This window comes from Rana temporaria, chromosome 2, assembly GCF_905171775.1.
Source record: "Rana temporaria chromosome 2, aRanTem1.1, whole genome shotgun sequence".
NCBI classification, from domain to species: Eukaryota; Metazoa; Chordata; class Amphibia; order Anura; family Ranidae; genus Rana; species Rana temporaria.
Window position 1 is genome coordinate 12,931,714 of NC_053490.1, and position 14,364 is coordinate 12,946,077.

The following is a 14,364-nucleotide window of genomic DNA, read 5'->3' on the forward strand; positions in this document are numbered from 1 at the left end:
TGTCCGAGCGGGCTGAATTCCAGCGGGCTGTTTTAAAACAAGTCCAGGAATATTTGTCTGCTGGGAAAAGGCCCGGCGGGCAAATGTTTGCTGGAATTCGGCCCGCTCGCGCCCACACACGACCAAACATGTCTGCTGAAACTGGCCTGCGGGCCAGTTTCAGCAGACATGTTTGCTCGTGAGTATGGGGCCTAAGGGTAAGAACAGCATTTTAGCGGTGAACCTCCACTTTAACTGCTTCTGATTGTTTATGCTGAAAATGCAGCTCAATGGTCTGAATGGGAACAAAGAATGCATTAAACTATACCAACCAAAGGAAATTATAACGAGATGCCTATAAAATGAATTACAAACATTTAAACATGTATATCGCATACAATTTTTTTATTTAATAATGCATGTGAAATGAAAGAGAAAGTAACTTTACTATAGCCTGTTTTACAGAATTTCACTTTTTTCTTTTTTTCAGGTCGGTTGAGGAACCAAACTTTTGGTCACAATGGTCTTCATCATCCCAACTGAATTTCCCTGGTAATGGTCGCGTTGGTCTTCATTGTCAATTGTGTCACCCTGGTGACAAGTTGTTATGGGTTTTCTGAGTGCCTGAAAGTCTTTACTGGAGGATTCACTCTGGACACCAGCCATATCGGTGTTCTGCATTTCTTGATTGTTTTGGATATTCTTCAGCATTGATCCAACCTCTGGGGGCAACAGAAGAGAAGTCGTTTTAGGGTTCTGGAAGTAAACGACTTTAAGCTCAATACAAGAGAGAAACTTTACCTTACTACAAAATCAGACCTAACTAAATCCCAGATGGAACACATGGAAGGGAAGCAGTATCTGTCTTCGGAATGCATCTTGGCTTTTGCAATTCAACCAAACCTTGGACCCGAAGGAGTTCACACTAAAGTGAAGAGGTATTTTTGTGCCAAATGTGGCAAAGCTTTCTCCGTAAAGTCTAAACTTATAACACACGAGAGGGTCCATACAGGAGAGAAGCCGTTTCAGTGTGACAAATGTGGCAAAGCTTTTGCAACAAAGGCAAATCTTATCACACACGAGAGGGGTCATACAGGGGAGAAGCCATTTCAGTGTCCTGAATGTGGCAAAGCTTTTACATCAAATGCGCAGCTTACCAGTCATAAGATTGTCCACACTGGAGCCAAACCATTTCAGTGTTCAGAATGTGACAAAGCTTTTTTAAGGAAGTCAGATCTTCGCAGACATCAGACGCTTCACACAAACTCGTTTCAGTGTTCTGAATGTGACACGGCTTTCAAAACAAGGTCACGACTTATCAGACACCAGAGGTTTCACACTGGAGAGAAGCCATATCCATGCACAAAATGTGATAAAGCTTTTACACAAATGGCACGTCTCATTACACACCAAATGATTCACACTGGTGAGAACCTCCATCAGTGTCCTGACTGCGGCAAAGCTTTTGCATGGAAGTCTGCTCTTATTGCGCACCGGAAGGCTCACCATCTAAAAAAGCCTTATTATTGTTCGGAATGTGACAAAGCTTTTACAGCAAAGTCACTGTTCATCCTACACCAAAGGGTTCATACTAGAGAAAAGCCGTATAAGTGTTCTGAGTGCAAAAAAGCTTTTTCATGGAAATCAAATCTCACCACACACCAAAGACTTCACACTGGAGAGACACCCTTTCGGTGCTCTGAATGTAACAAACTTTTTAGAGAGAAGTCAAACCTTATTATGCACCAGAGGGTCCACACTGGAGAGAAGCCATATCAGTGTTCTGAATGTAACAAAGCTTTTAGGGTGAAATCTATGCTTCTCAGGCACGAGAGGGTCCACACTGGAGTGAAGCCATTTTGCTGTTCGAAATGTGGCAAAGCTTTTACATTGAAGGGAAACCTTATCATGCACGAGAGGATTCACACTGGAGAGAAGCCGTACAAGTGTTCTGAATGTGACAGAGCTTTTACAGGAAAGTCAGAGCTTATCGTACATGAGAGGACCCACACTGGAGAGAAGCCGTATCGCTGTAGCGAATGTGACAAAGCTTTTAAAATTAAGTCTGATCTCGTCAATCACAAGAGGGTGCACACTGGAGAGAGGCCATATCAATGTTCTGAATGTGACAAAGCATTTGCAAGGAGGTCAAACCTTGTCAAACACCAGATGATTCACAAGAGAGAGAAACCATTTCAGTGTTCTGAATGTGGTAAAGCTTTTATAGTAATGTCAGGTCTTCTCAGGCATGAGAAGGTTCATGCCGGAGGAAAACCATATATAGAGAAGCCTTTTCATTGTTCTGAATGTGATAAAGCTTTTGCCCAGAAGACCCATCTTATCAGACATGAGAAGCTTCATACGGGAGAGAAGCCATTTCAATGTTCTAAATGTGAAAAAACTTTTATACAGAAGACACATCTTACCAGACACCTGAAGGTTCACACTGGAAATAAATTGTCTTCTGAATTGGACAAAGCTTCTCCGGCACCAGAGGGTTCACCCTCTTCATCTTCAGCTGCTACCCCTTTGATAACCCCTTCTCCTAGAGATTCCTCTCTGCAGCAATGAAAATGTTAGGGTTTCCCAGCAGTTTAACTCCCCATGTCATCCAACAATTTAGTGGAATAAGGTGCAATGATACCTTGAAAAGCAAACTTGCTACAATTCATGAGCAAGCAGGAATGTAATAGATGATGCAATTTAGTTTAGTGCTTTTGTCCATCAAGCACACACCTAGAGAGCCATGGAATACTTTACCCTTTGAGATACTTTTTGAACAAGCACCAATGACTGAACTGTGTTTTCCTTAATGATTTTCCTCTTTTTTTTTGCTGCGTATGATGCTTTAATTGAACATGTTATTCGTTTGCATCAAGAATTAAATGATCTGGGTTCCTAAGTGTTTTCTTTATTTCCAGATCCCCAGCTAATACATGAATAACTCTTATCTCTCTTGGTAGTAGTCAAGCGGCATTTTGCCAAGCCTCTGCAGCCAAGCTTAAGCTACCTACTAAAGCTGTCCATACACTGATCAAAATTTGGGACTGAATACATTTTTGATCAATGTGTGGGCATCTTCCCTTGAGAGAAGTTGATCTTTGAAGTCTGAAGGGACACATTAGAGTGGTGTATTCTGACAGCAGTGGGTTCTGCTGTCAATACACAAAGTCCCAGTGTGGAAGATTCCTTCATTCTCCTTATTGTGTGGTTGAAGGAGTGTGTGTCTTCTTCATTCAGCCAGAAAAAAAATAAAACTAACCATGTATGGCAAGCTGAAGATTATCTGGCCATGTCTCCCATTGCAAATAGGTTCCCCACTCCTCTATCACAACAGCACTTCAGGTATGTCTGTGACTGGGACCCAGACGAGGAGGGGGCACTGTCTGGTGAAAAAGCTGCTTCCTATGTATCGCTTATCTGGTGAAGGCTGGGACATTGTGTAGGCCTCTCTTGCACCTTCTGCCCAACATTTACTGAAGATGGGGAGAGAGAGAGAGAGACTTGTAAAGCACAAACACATGCGAACTGAATCGCCTCTGGGCGCTGTATCCATTTCATGGGTAAGGAACCCCTTGACCTCAGAAGAGATGGGTTTTAATCTTTCTCCTGAAGGCCAAGTGGTCCGACTCCAGTCGGATGGTGGTTGGTAGTGCATTCCACAGGCGAGGTCCCTGGACTGCAAATCTTCGATCTCCTTTGGACTTGTATCTGGCTTTGGGTATCTGGAGGAGGTTTTGATTGGTGGATCGCAGAATGCGATTGGGGTTATGGGCTTTTATTTTTTCGCATAGATTTTGGGGGGCGTTGCCTTGAATACACTTATGTATTAGGCAGAGTGCCTTGAAAGTGATTCTGTCTTTTACTGGCAACCAATGAAGGGATCTCAGTGAAGGTGAGATTGATTCCCATGGTTTTTTCCCAGTCACTAGTCGAGCGGCCGTATTTTGGAGAGTGTGAAGGCATGAGCTGGCTGGTGATGTCCATTTGTAGGCAGGTTGCCTACAAGTTGGGCTCTGCTTTAACCTAGTTAAGAGAAGGGTTTAACTTTTCTAGCCTCCTTTCTCAGGTTTGTTAGGTCCTGCCTTCCTACCCAAATGGGCTATAAAAAGGGGGAAGGTTGGGGCCAGGGAGGTCTGGGATCCTGAAGAGGAAAAATAAAAAAAAAGGGGCACACCAGCCTTGTGCATTATCCTTTGGATATATTTTATTTAAAAATAAAGTAAAAGACTACTCACAAACGTATGGGAGAAGACTCGCGATACAAATAATCTCCAGATAACAGCAATTGGTCTAATGACATCAGACTCCAGATGATAACAGAGGAGTAGGGATGAGCTCCGCGTTCGATTCGAACGTATGTTCGAATCGAACATCGGTCGTTCGATCGTTCGTCGAAAATCGAACAAAACGGGTCGTTCGCGCCAAATTCGAATGACACAAAACGTCCCATAATTCACTGGGGCGTTGAGCGCTGATGATTGGCCAAGCATGCTGTATGTCCCGCATGCTTGGCCAATCACGGCGCTCAAAAAACGAAGAGCCATAATTGGCCAAAGCCAGGGTGGCTTTGGCCAATTATGGCTCAGGGGGATTAGTACACGCCCCCCACTATAAAAGGCAGCCTGCACGGCTGCCTAGTGTAGTGTGTTGGCGGTTCTAGAGAAGATCAGTCAGTCAGACAGAGAGAGATAGAGACACAGTGTCTTAACCAGATACATAGATAGATAGATAGATAGATACAGTAGTTTTGGAGGTTGTTCCACCACCACGCCTCCAAAACACTACAACTGCTTGTGACACACCTCTCTCCTCCACCCCCTCCTCTTCTTCTTCCTCTGTGGCCTCTTCCTGTGGTGATGTTGGCTCAGAACCAGCCGTGCTCCCTAGGCGTACGACGGGCTACGCAGGAATGCAGGCCAAGAGATGCCATGCGGTCCTAGAGCTGGTGTGCTTGGGAGGCAGGAGCCACACTGGGGAAGAGGTTCTTTCAGCTCTGCAGGGGCAGGCTCAGAGGTGGTTGACGCCACGCCAGCTGAAGCCTGGAATGGTGGTCAGCGATAATGGCACCAACCTCCTCTCTGCCCTGCGACGTGGAAAACTCACCCATGTGCCCTGTTTTGCGCATGTTCTCAATTTGGTGGTGCAGCGGTTCTTGGGCAGGTACCCTGGCTTACAGGATGTCCTGAGGCAGGCCAGGAAAGTCTGTGTGCATTTCCGAAGGTCATACAATGCCACTGCTCGGCTGACAGACCTCCAAAGGGAATACAACCTGCCCAAGAACCGCCTAATCTGTGACATGCCCACCAGATGGAACTCTACGTTGGCCATGCTGCAGCGGCTGCACACGCAGCAGAGGGCCATCAATGAGTACCTGTGCCAATATGGCAGCAGAACTGGCTCAGGGGAGCTTGGGTTTTTTTCACCACGCCAGTGGGCCTTGATCAGGGATGCATGCACTGTCCTGTCACCATTTGAGGAGGCCACGAGGATGGTGAGCAGTGACAGTGCATGCATCAGTGAGACTGTCCCGCTTATTCACATGTTGGAGCACACCCTACGTGGAATAATGGACAGGGCCCTTGAGGCAGAACAGAGGGAGGAAGAGGAGGACTTCCTTACCTCTCAAGGCCCCCTTTATCCAGACACTGTTCCTGCTTGCCCACCTGGAACACAGGAAGAGGAGGAAGAGGAGGAGGAGGAGGATTGTATCAGCAGCATGGAGGTGGAGCCTAGCACTCAGCATCAACAGCAGCAGTCTTCAAGGGATCATTTACAGTCCCAAGGAACACGTGGACTTTTACGTGGCTGGGATGAGGTGGCTGAGGATCCTGTCGTCCTCAGTGACCCAGAGGACTGTGCCCCGAATGCCTCTGCAAACCTACGCTGCATGGCCTCCCTGATCCTGCAAAGCCTGCGTAAGGATCCTTGTGTACGTGCTATCAAGGAGACGGATCATTACTGGCTGGCAACTCTCCTTGATCCACGTTACAAGAGTAAGGTAACGGATCTTATGTTGCCATCGCAGAGGGAGCAGAAGATGAAACTACTGCGGGAGGCCTTGCAGAAGGGTCTGTGCAATGCGTTCCCAGAACCGGGGGGATTACCAAAACCTGGCCCTGGACAACGTCTTGCTGAGGCTTCGGTGAGTCAGAGAAGGAGCGGTGGAGAAGGTGGCCGTCTGACCGATGCGTTCAGACAATTTTTTAGTCCGCAGCCCCAAGGTCTGACCGGTTCCAGCAACCATCGCCAGCGTCTGGTTTACATGGTCCGGGAATACCTAGCGGCAAGATCCGACTTGGACACCTTCCCCACGAAAAATCCTCTGGCTTACTGGGTCTTGAGGATGGATCACTGGCCAGAGCTTGCACAGTACGCAATTGAGCTACTGGCTTGCCCTGCATCCAGTGTTCTTTCAGAACGCACATTCAGTGCTGCTGGAGGCTTTGTGACCGATCACAGGGTACGCCTCTCCACCGACTCTGTTGATCGACTGACCTTCATCAAAATGAATCAGGCTTGGATCAACACCGGCTACCAAGCACCTGATGCTGATGTTACTGAATAAGAATTTTGTGTTGAAATATCAGATCCCTTTGAGACTGCTGATGCTGAGTGACTGTCCTGTTGTGCTGCTGATGGAATATCCTTCTCCTCCTCACTTTTCATGCTGTTAGCTAGTAAGAAATTTTGTTTTTCTGTGCTCCGCCACCAGTGCCTAAGGCCTAATTTTTCTGCCCCTGTTTAACAGGGGCGCCTAATAACAATTTTTGATGCAATACTTTGCACGTGGCCTAAGGCACAATTTTTGTGCCCCTGTGTAACAGGGGCGCCTAATAACAATTTTTGATGCAATACTTTGCATGTGGCCTAAGGCACAATTTTTGTGCCCCTGTGTTGTTAACAATTTTTGATGCAATACTTTGCACATGGCTCCTTGTTGCGCTACAATTACAGATATTGGGAGGGGTTGCAGTGTTATGTTGCGCCTACGGACACATTTTTATGCCCCTGTGTAACAGGGGCGCCTAATAACAATTTTTGATGCAATACTTTGCACGTGGCTCCTTGTTGCGCTCCAATTACAGATATTGGGAGGGGTTGCAGTGTTATGTTGCGCCTACGGACACATTTTTATGCCCCTGTGTAACAAGGGCGCCTAATAACAATTTTTGATGCAATACTTTGCACGTGGCTCTTTGTTGCGCTACAATTACAGTATGTTTGAGGGGTGCCCTTTTTTCTACAATTTTGCTTTCCCAAAAAGATAATGCCACCCCCCCACCACCCCTAAAATAATCGAGATATTGTTCCCACACAGCACGTGCGCAACCAGTTTTAAATTACTTTGTTCTTATAATAATTTAATGTTGTGCAGGGACATTTCTAAACACGTGCCACTACTATAGACACACAGCAGGTGTGATATTTGAAGGAATTTTTCATTTTTTTTTTTTTTTCACTTTAAACATCATTAAAATCGCTGCTCCGCAAAAACGTCAGTTTTTAAAATATTTTTTTCGATTGATACATGTTCCCTGGGGCAAGACCCGGGTTCTGAAAGACGTTTACCAACATTAAATTGAATATTGGTCTTTAAAATGATCGTTTTTTAATTCGAACGTTCGAGTCCCATAGACTTCAATGGGGTTCTAAATGTTCGCGCGAACCCGCGGTCTGTTCGAACGTTCTGATGCGAACCGAACCCGGGTATGTTCGGCTCATCCCTACAGAGGAGGTTTCAGGGGCCTCTGCCGGCTGACGTGTTTTGAGACCTTCTTCTTCAGAGTCCAGCCTGTGCTGATGATCTGGTGTGTGCCTGCTGCCATGGACTGGGTTCCCTAAATGAATCTACCTTGGAAAACTTGACTGCCAGACCACTACCATTCTATGGGGAATGCCATATACGGACTCATGCCTGTGACAAGGCATGGGCGAACCGAATTGGCATATCCAACATTTCCCTTTCGCTTTGAAGTATGAGCATCTGTACGATGAGCATAGGATCACCCTGGTTTCCTGATGCTGGAACTCCAGTTTAATTTACACTATGCTTGCTTACACCTATCACTCCGGCACGGTTGGCTAATTAAGTTCCATCTGTTGTTTGGAACCAGTGGTGGCTCGTGATTTATTTCTTTTTTAATTGGGGGGCGGTAAACAACCATACCCCCGGTCAATCAGCACTTACCCCATCTAGGTCACGGGCGGGCACCGCTCCTACGGGCGGCGAGCGGCCGCGGCTGCTTCCATTTTGTCTCCTCCCCCTCTGATTCACGACGGCTTCCACCGTGCACCTCCTCCTTCCTCCCCCTGCTAGGCATCAAATAGGATCGCCTGTCCTTTCAGCCAGGCGTAGGACTTTTGTCCGAAGGGCGTTGGCCATGAACTTGTCTTGCATAGAAACAGCAAAAATTGTTGGCCAACAAACATGAAACTACGTGTTTTTTTCAGCTCTTTAGCGCCGCCCCTTTGGGCAACGTCTGCTAATGTTGTGTTAAGCCTCATACACACGATCGGACTTCCAACGGACTTTTCCGTGGATTTTGCTCTGAAGAGCATTGTCCGTGAACTTGGTATGCATACACACGGCAGGATTTTTTCAGCCAACTTTCTCCAAATCACATGTTTTTTCTGCTCTTTACCGCCACCATTTCGGAAACTTCTGCTATTGTTGTCTGATGTTTAGCATTGGTTCTGAGCATGTGTGTTTGTACTTTGGACTGATGTACACATGATCAGATTTGCTCCGTCAGACATTTGTTGCCGGAAAGTTTGTCTGTTTTCACATTGAACATTTGTCCGATGAAAAAGCAAAAAAGTTTGTCCAATGGATCGTACACGCGGTCAGATTGTCTGCAAAAACAGGTCCGTCGGAGGTTTGTTGTCAAAAAGTCAGATCGTGTGTATGGGCCTTTATGGTGAGCATTGCTTCCGAGCATGCGTGTTTGTACTTTGGAAAATCTGACACAGTGGCGTAGGGTGGGTTGTTAGCTCCTGGGGCAAGGCAAGTAATTTGCGCCCCCCTGACCCATGGACTTGCCTATTTTCAGCTAGCTCCAGTCTGGTCACACGATCCACTGTGTGGGACAGCGGTGGCTGTAGGGAAGAGGAGATGCTTGATAATGACTGGTGAAGTCTGGAGTGGTGACATCATGCATATGTTCCTATGTCCTATCTGTTGTTGGCGCTCCCTCCTCTCCACACTCGTGACAGCGCCCCTCCAAATTTTGCGCCCGGGGCGGTGGTCCCCCTTGCACCCCCCACGCTACACCACTGATCTGACAACACACATTTGTTGGCGGACAATTTTAACTACTTAAGGACCGGACCAATATGCTGCTAAATGACCCAAGGGGTTTTTACAATTCGGCACTGCGTCGCTTTAACAGACAATTGCGCGGTCGTGCGACGTGGCTCCCAAACAAAATTGGCGTCCTTTTTTCCCCACAAATAGAGCTTTCTTTTGGTGGTATTTGATCACCTCTGCGGTTTTTATTTTTTGCGCTATAAACAAAAATAGAGCGACAATTTTGAAAAAAATGCAATATTTTTTACTTTTTGCTATAATAAATATCCCCCAAAAACATATATAAACATTTTTTTTTCCTCAGTTTAGGCCGATACGTATTCTTCTACGTATTTTTGGTAAAAAAAAAACGCAATAAGCATTTATCGATTGGTTTGCGCAAAATTTATAGCGTTTACAAAATAGTAGTTTTATTATTTTTTTTTTTTTTTTACTACTAATGGCGGCGATCAGCGATTTTTTTTCGTGACTGCGACATTATGGCGGACACTTCGGACAATTTTGACACGTTTTTGGGACCATTGTCATTTTCACAGAAAAAATGCATTTAAATTGCATTGTTTGTTGTGAAAATGACAGTTGCAGTTTGGGAGTTAACCACAGGGGGCGCTGTAGGAGTTAGGGTTCACCTAGTGTGTGTTTACAACTGTAGGGGGGTGTGGCTGTAGGTCTGACGTCATCGATCGAGTCTCCCCTACAAAAGGGATCACACGATCGATGCAGCCACCACAGTGAAGCACGGGGAAGCCGTGTTTACATACGGCTCTGCCCGTTCTTCAGCTCCGGGGAGCGATCGCGAGGGGGCGGCTAGAAGCGAATAGCCGCGCCCTCATCCCAGAGCGCTCGGACAGCCAAGGGAACCGCCGCATGTACCGGGGGGGGGTGGTCACGATCGGACCCCCGACCCACGTCTAGGCAGGGACGTACAGGTACGCCAATGTGCCTGTCCGTGCCATTCTGCCGACGTAAATGTACATGCGGCGGTCCGGAAGTGGTTAAAGCCTGCCATCCCACATCTGTCTGGAACAAATCCGACAACAATTGTCCGATGGAGCATATAAACGGTCGGATTTTCCGACAACAGCCTGTCGTCACACAATTCCCGTCGGATAATCCGATCGTGTGTACAAGGCTTTAAGGCCCATACACACACGATAGGATTTTTTGACAACAAACGTCCGACGGACCTGTTTTAGCGGACAATCCGACCGTGTGTACGCTCCATTGGACAAACTTTTTTCGCTTTTTCATCGGACAAATGTTCGATGTGAGAACGAACAAACTTTCCGGGAACAAATGTCCGATGGAGCAAAATCCTATTGTGTGTACACAAGTCCATCGGACTAAGGTCCAAAGTACAAACGCGCATGTTTAGAACCAAAGCTAAAGATCAGACAACAATAGCAGAAGTTGCCCACAGGGTGGCGGTAAAGAGCTGAAAAACCACGTGATTTGGAGAAAGTTGTCTGAACAAGTCCTGCCGTGTGTATGCAGAACAAGTTCACGGCCACGCCCCCTCGGAGCAAAATCAACGGAAAAGTCAGTTGGAAGTCCGATCGCGTGTATGAAGCTTTAGGGTTTCAGTTTGTATGCAATCAGGCAGCCCCTTCCATCAGGGCCGATCCTAGGCAGGGTGCACAGGGTGCTTTGCACCCAGGCGCCTGCAGAGGTGGGGGCACCAAAGTGGCAGAGTTTTCCCCTCCCTCCTTCTCTCCTTGTTTGTGTCCGTCCAGAACTAGTGTTCTGAGCATAGGTGTGTGTCCGTCCAGAACTGATGTGTCTCTGACCATCTCCTATACTATGTCTGCAGTCTCTGACCATCTCCTGTATTATGTCTGCAGTCTCTGACCATCTCCTGTACTATGTCTGCGGTCTCTGACCATCTCCTGTATTATGTCTGCAGTCTCTGACCATCTCCTGTACTATGTCTGCAGTCTCTGACCATCTCCTGTACTATGTCTGCAGTCTCTGACCATCTCCTGTATTAGGTCTGCAGTCTCTGATCATCTCCTGTATTATGTCTGCAGTCTCTGATCATCTCCTGTATTATGTCTGCAGTCTCTGATCATCTCCTGTATTATGTCTGCAATCTCTGACCGTCTCCTGTAGTATGGAATAAAGGGGGGGGGGGGGGTTCAAATTTGGGACTTTAAATGAGGTGGTTAGTAAACCACCTCCATCCCTGGTTGTATAATAAAAAAGAAAGAGAGAGCGGGACTTTAAATGAAGCATGTGCAGGGATCAGATTACAATGGATAGGGGGAAAATAATAAATCTGGAATAAGTTATTAATTTCAAGACTTTCAAATAATGCACCGTCCATGACTATATTGCATTATTAAAGAAATTTGGTAAACATATATATATATATACTTAACAGAAAAAGCTGGGGTATTTAATATAGAAAAAAAGGGGGGGGGGGGTTTTGGGGCTATAAATTAGATGACAAACTCAAATACAGGTGAAGCAATAAACATTTCTAACCAGGTTCCTCCTTACCATCCAATCAGCAAGCCAAGTTCAACGGTCTAACTATACATATTAAAAGCAGAGGATTAGTCGCACACATTTGAAAATATATGTTTTAAGCTGCAGAGCCATCGCCAAGGCTCCCTGCGATTCTGCAGTCCTAACTACACATTTTTTAAGTCTCCTCAATGGAGGCATGTACAAACTGATGGGTGGATGAAGGACAGGTGATTGGGGGGTGTGTCCCCACCTGCACCTATGCCTGGTAAGAAATGAAAAAACAAAACCACAAAAAGAAACTGCAGCAATAGATAAAATCAATGCATCAGTTTGTACATGCCTCCATTGAGGAGACTTAAAAAGTGTGTAGTTAGGACTGCAGAATCGCAGGGAGCCTTGGCGATGGCTCTGCAGCTTAAAACATATATTTGCAAATGTGTGCGACTAATCCTCTGCTTTTAATATGTATAGTTAGACCGTTGAACTTGGCTTGCTGATTGGATGGTAAGGAGGAACCTGGTTAGAAATGTTTATTGCTTCACCTGTATTTGAGTTTGTCATCTAATTTATAGCCCCAAAACCCCCCCCCCTTTTTTCTATATTAAATACCCCAGCTTTTTCTGTCAAGTATATATATATATATATATGTTTACCAAATTTCTTTAATAATGCAATATAGTCATGGACGGTGCATTATTTGAAAGTCTTGAAATTAATAACTTATTCCAGATTTATTATTTTCCCCCTATCCATTGTAATCTGATCCCTGCACATGCTTCATTTAAAGTCCCGCTCTCTCTTTCTTTTTTATCTCCTGTAGTATGTCTGCAGTCTCTGATCATCTCCTGTATCATGTCTGCAGTCTCTGATCATCTCCTGTATCATGTCTGCAGTCTCTGACCGTCTCCTGTATCATGTCTGTAGTATGTCTGGGGGTCTTTCTAACAGAAGCCCCCTCTGTGTCCATCACAGAGGCCCCCCCTCCAGGTCCCAATAATGTACTCTGCTTCTCTTCCTGTATTTTGTTTATTGTTAAGAGATCATGTAAGGATCCCAGGGTAATGAAGACTTTGTGGGGGAGCATCTCTGTGGTTGAGTCATTGCCATAGAAACATGTGTAAAGGGGAGGAGTTAGTAAAAATGATCACCCCCATGTGGGGGCGCCAGAAATATTTCTGCACCCAGGCGCCTGTGACCCTAGGATCGGCCCTGCCTTCCACTACATGGTTTTGGTAAATCTAAAGGAAATCAGACAACAAAAGTTGTATAGTGTGTATGGGGGGGTCTAACAGTCCTGAAATGTGAGGAGCGGGGAGGACAGACGCTGGATGCAGTAAATTGAGAAATGTGGGCAGTTTGTGGTCTCAGGACTGGGGGGGGGGGCAGAGATGAGGGGTACACGCCTTCAGTGGAGGCACGAGGAACACTTACACCTTCCTGTGTGTTCCTGGGACTCAGTCACTGTGGGACAATCGTGGTAAATTCAGGACATTTAGTCACACACGGTACAATCTGTACAATCTCTGTTCTGTGAGCCTTGTCCTTCCCTTGTGACATCAATAAAGCTAGGTGAACCAAAAATATAATAAAGTCCTGCCTCCCCCATAGGCACACACACACAAAGCACAAACCCAAGGAGGGCGCACATGTGTACACAGATTGTACTGAACGTATTGGGTACGGCGGCACACGCGGAGCGATGGAATCATTCCAGGACCGCTATTTATGGTTTTCGGTAAATGAAAGGGCTGTGAAGGTTTATGGCGCCTCCTGTGGACAATTATGAGGATCGCCATTCGGTGGTCGCTCACACGTCTAATGCCGCGTATACACGCGGTCGGAATTTCCAAGAACAATTGTTCGATGTGAGCTTGTCGTCGGAAAATCTGACCGTGTGTAGGCTCCATCGGACATTTGCTGTCGGACAACAAAAATTTGAGAGCTGGTTCTCACATTTTCCGACAACAAAAGTTGTCCACAATTCAACGCACAAAAATTCTACGCATGCTCGTAGACTTCATTTTTCTCGGCTCGTCGTACGGGTTGTACTTCACCGCGTTTTTGACGTTAGGCAATTTCCGACAACATTTGTGTGATCGTGTGTATGCAAGACAAGTTTGAGCCGACATTCCGTCGGAAAAGAAATCCACAGTTTTGTTGTCGGAGTGTCCGATCGTGTGTACGCGCGTCTGCACTTATTGGACGCAGTCTGATATGGTCGTGGAGCACAGCTGACATAATTTTTTTTGTTTGTTTTTTCATGTCGGTGGGGGGGATTGGTACTTTTTCTTGTAATAGAAATCCATGGAAAAAATAGTTCCAGCAGTGAAAGGGTTACATTTGAATCAGCTCTCCAGTAGGACAGGAAGTGGGCGGGGCTGATGTCACAGATTCCCCCCCCCTCCCCCAGCACAGGGAAAGGAAAAGCATGGATACTATAAAGGAGGAAGATCTCTATCAATGGAGACATTTCTTCTAAACAACGAGAAGTCATTGGGGGTTATTTACAAAAGGCAAATCCACTTTTCACTACAAGTGCGCTCGCTATAGATCTGAGGGGAAGATCTAAAAATGAGGGGAAACTCTGCTGATTTTATCATCCAATC

The 14,364-nt window shown here is 46.0% G+C and overlaps 1 protein-coding gene across 1 annotated transcript; it reads left to right on the forward strand.

Annotated features, from left to right (window-relative positions):
- The first annotated feature begins 700 nt into the window (after positions 1-700).
- LOC120928828 (zinc finger protein 84-like) lies at positions 701-2,881 on the forward strand. Its single transcript, XM_040339845.1, has one exon. The coding sequence runs from the start codon at positions 814-816 to the stop codon at positions 2,548-2,550; it is 1,737 nt and encodes a 578-aa protein (XP_040195779.1). The 5' UTR covers positions 701-813; the 3' UTR covers positions 2,551-2,881.
- The last annotated feature ends 11,483 nt before the right edge of the window (positions 2,882-14,364 follow it).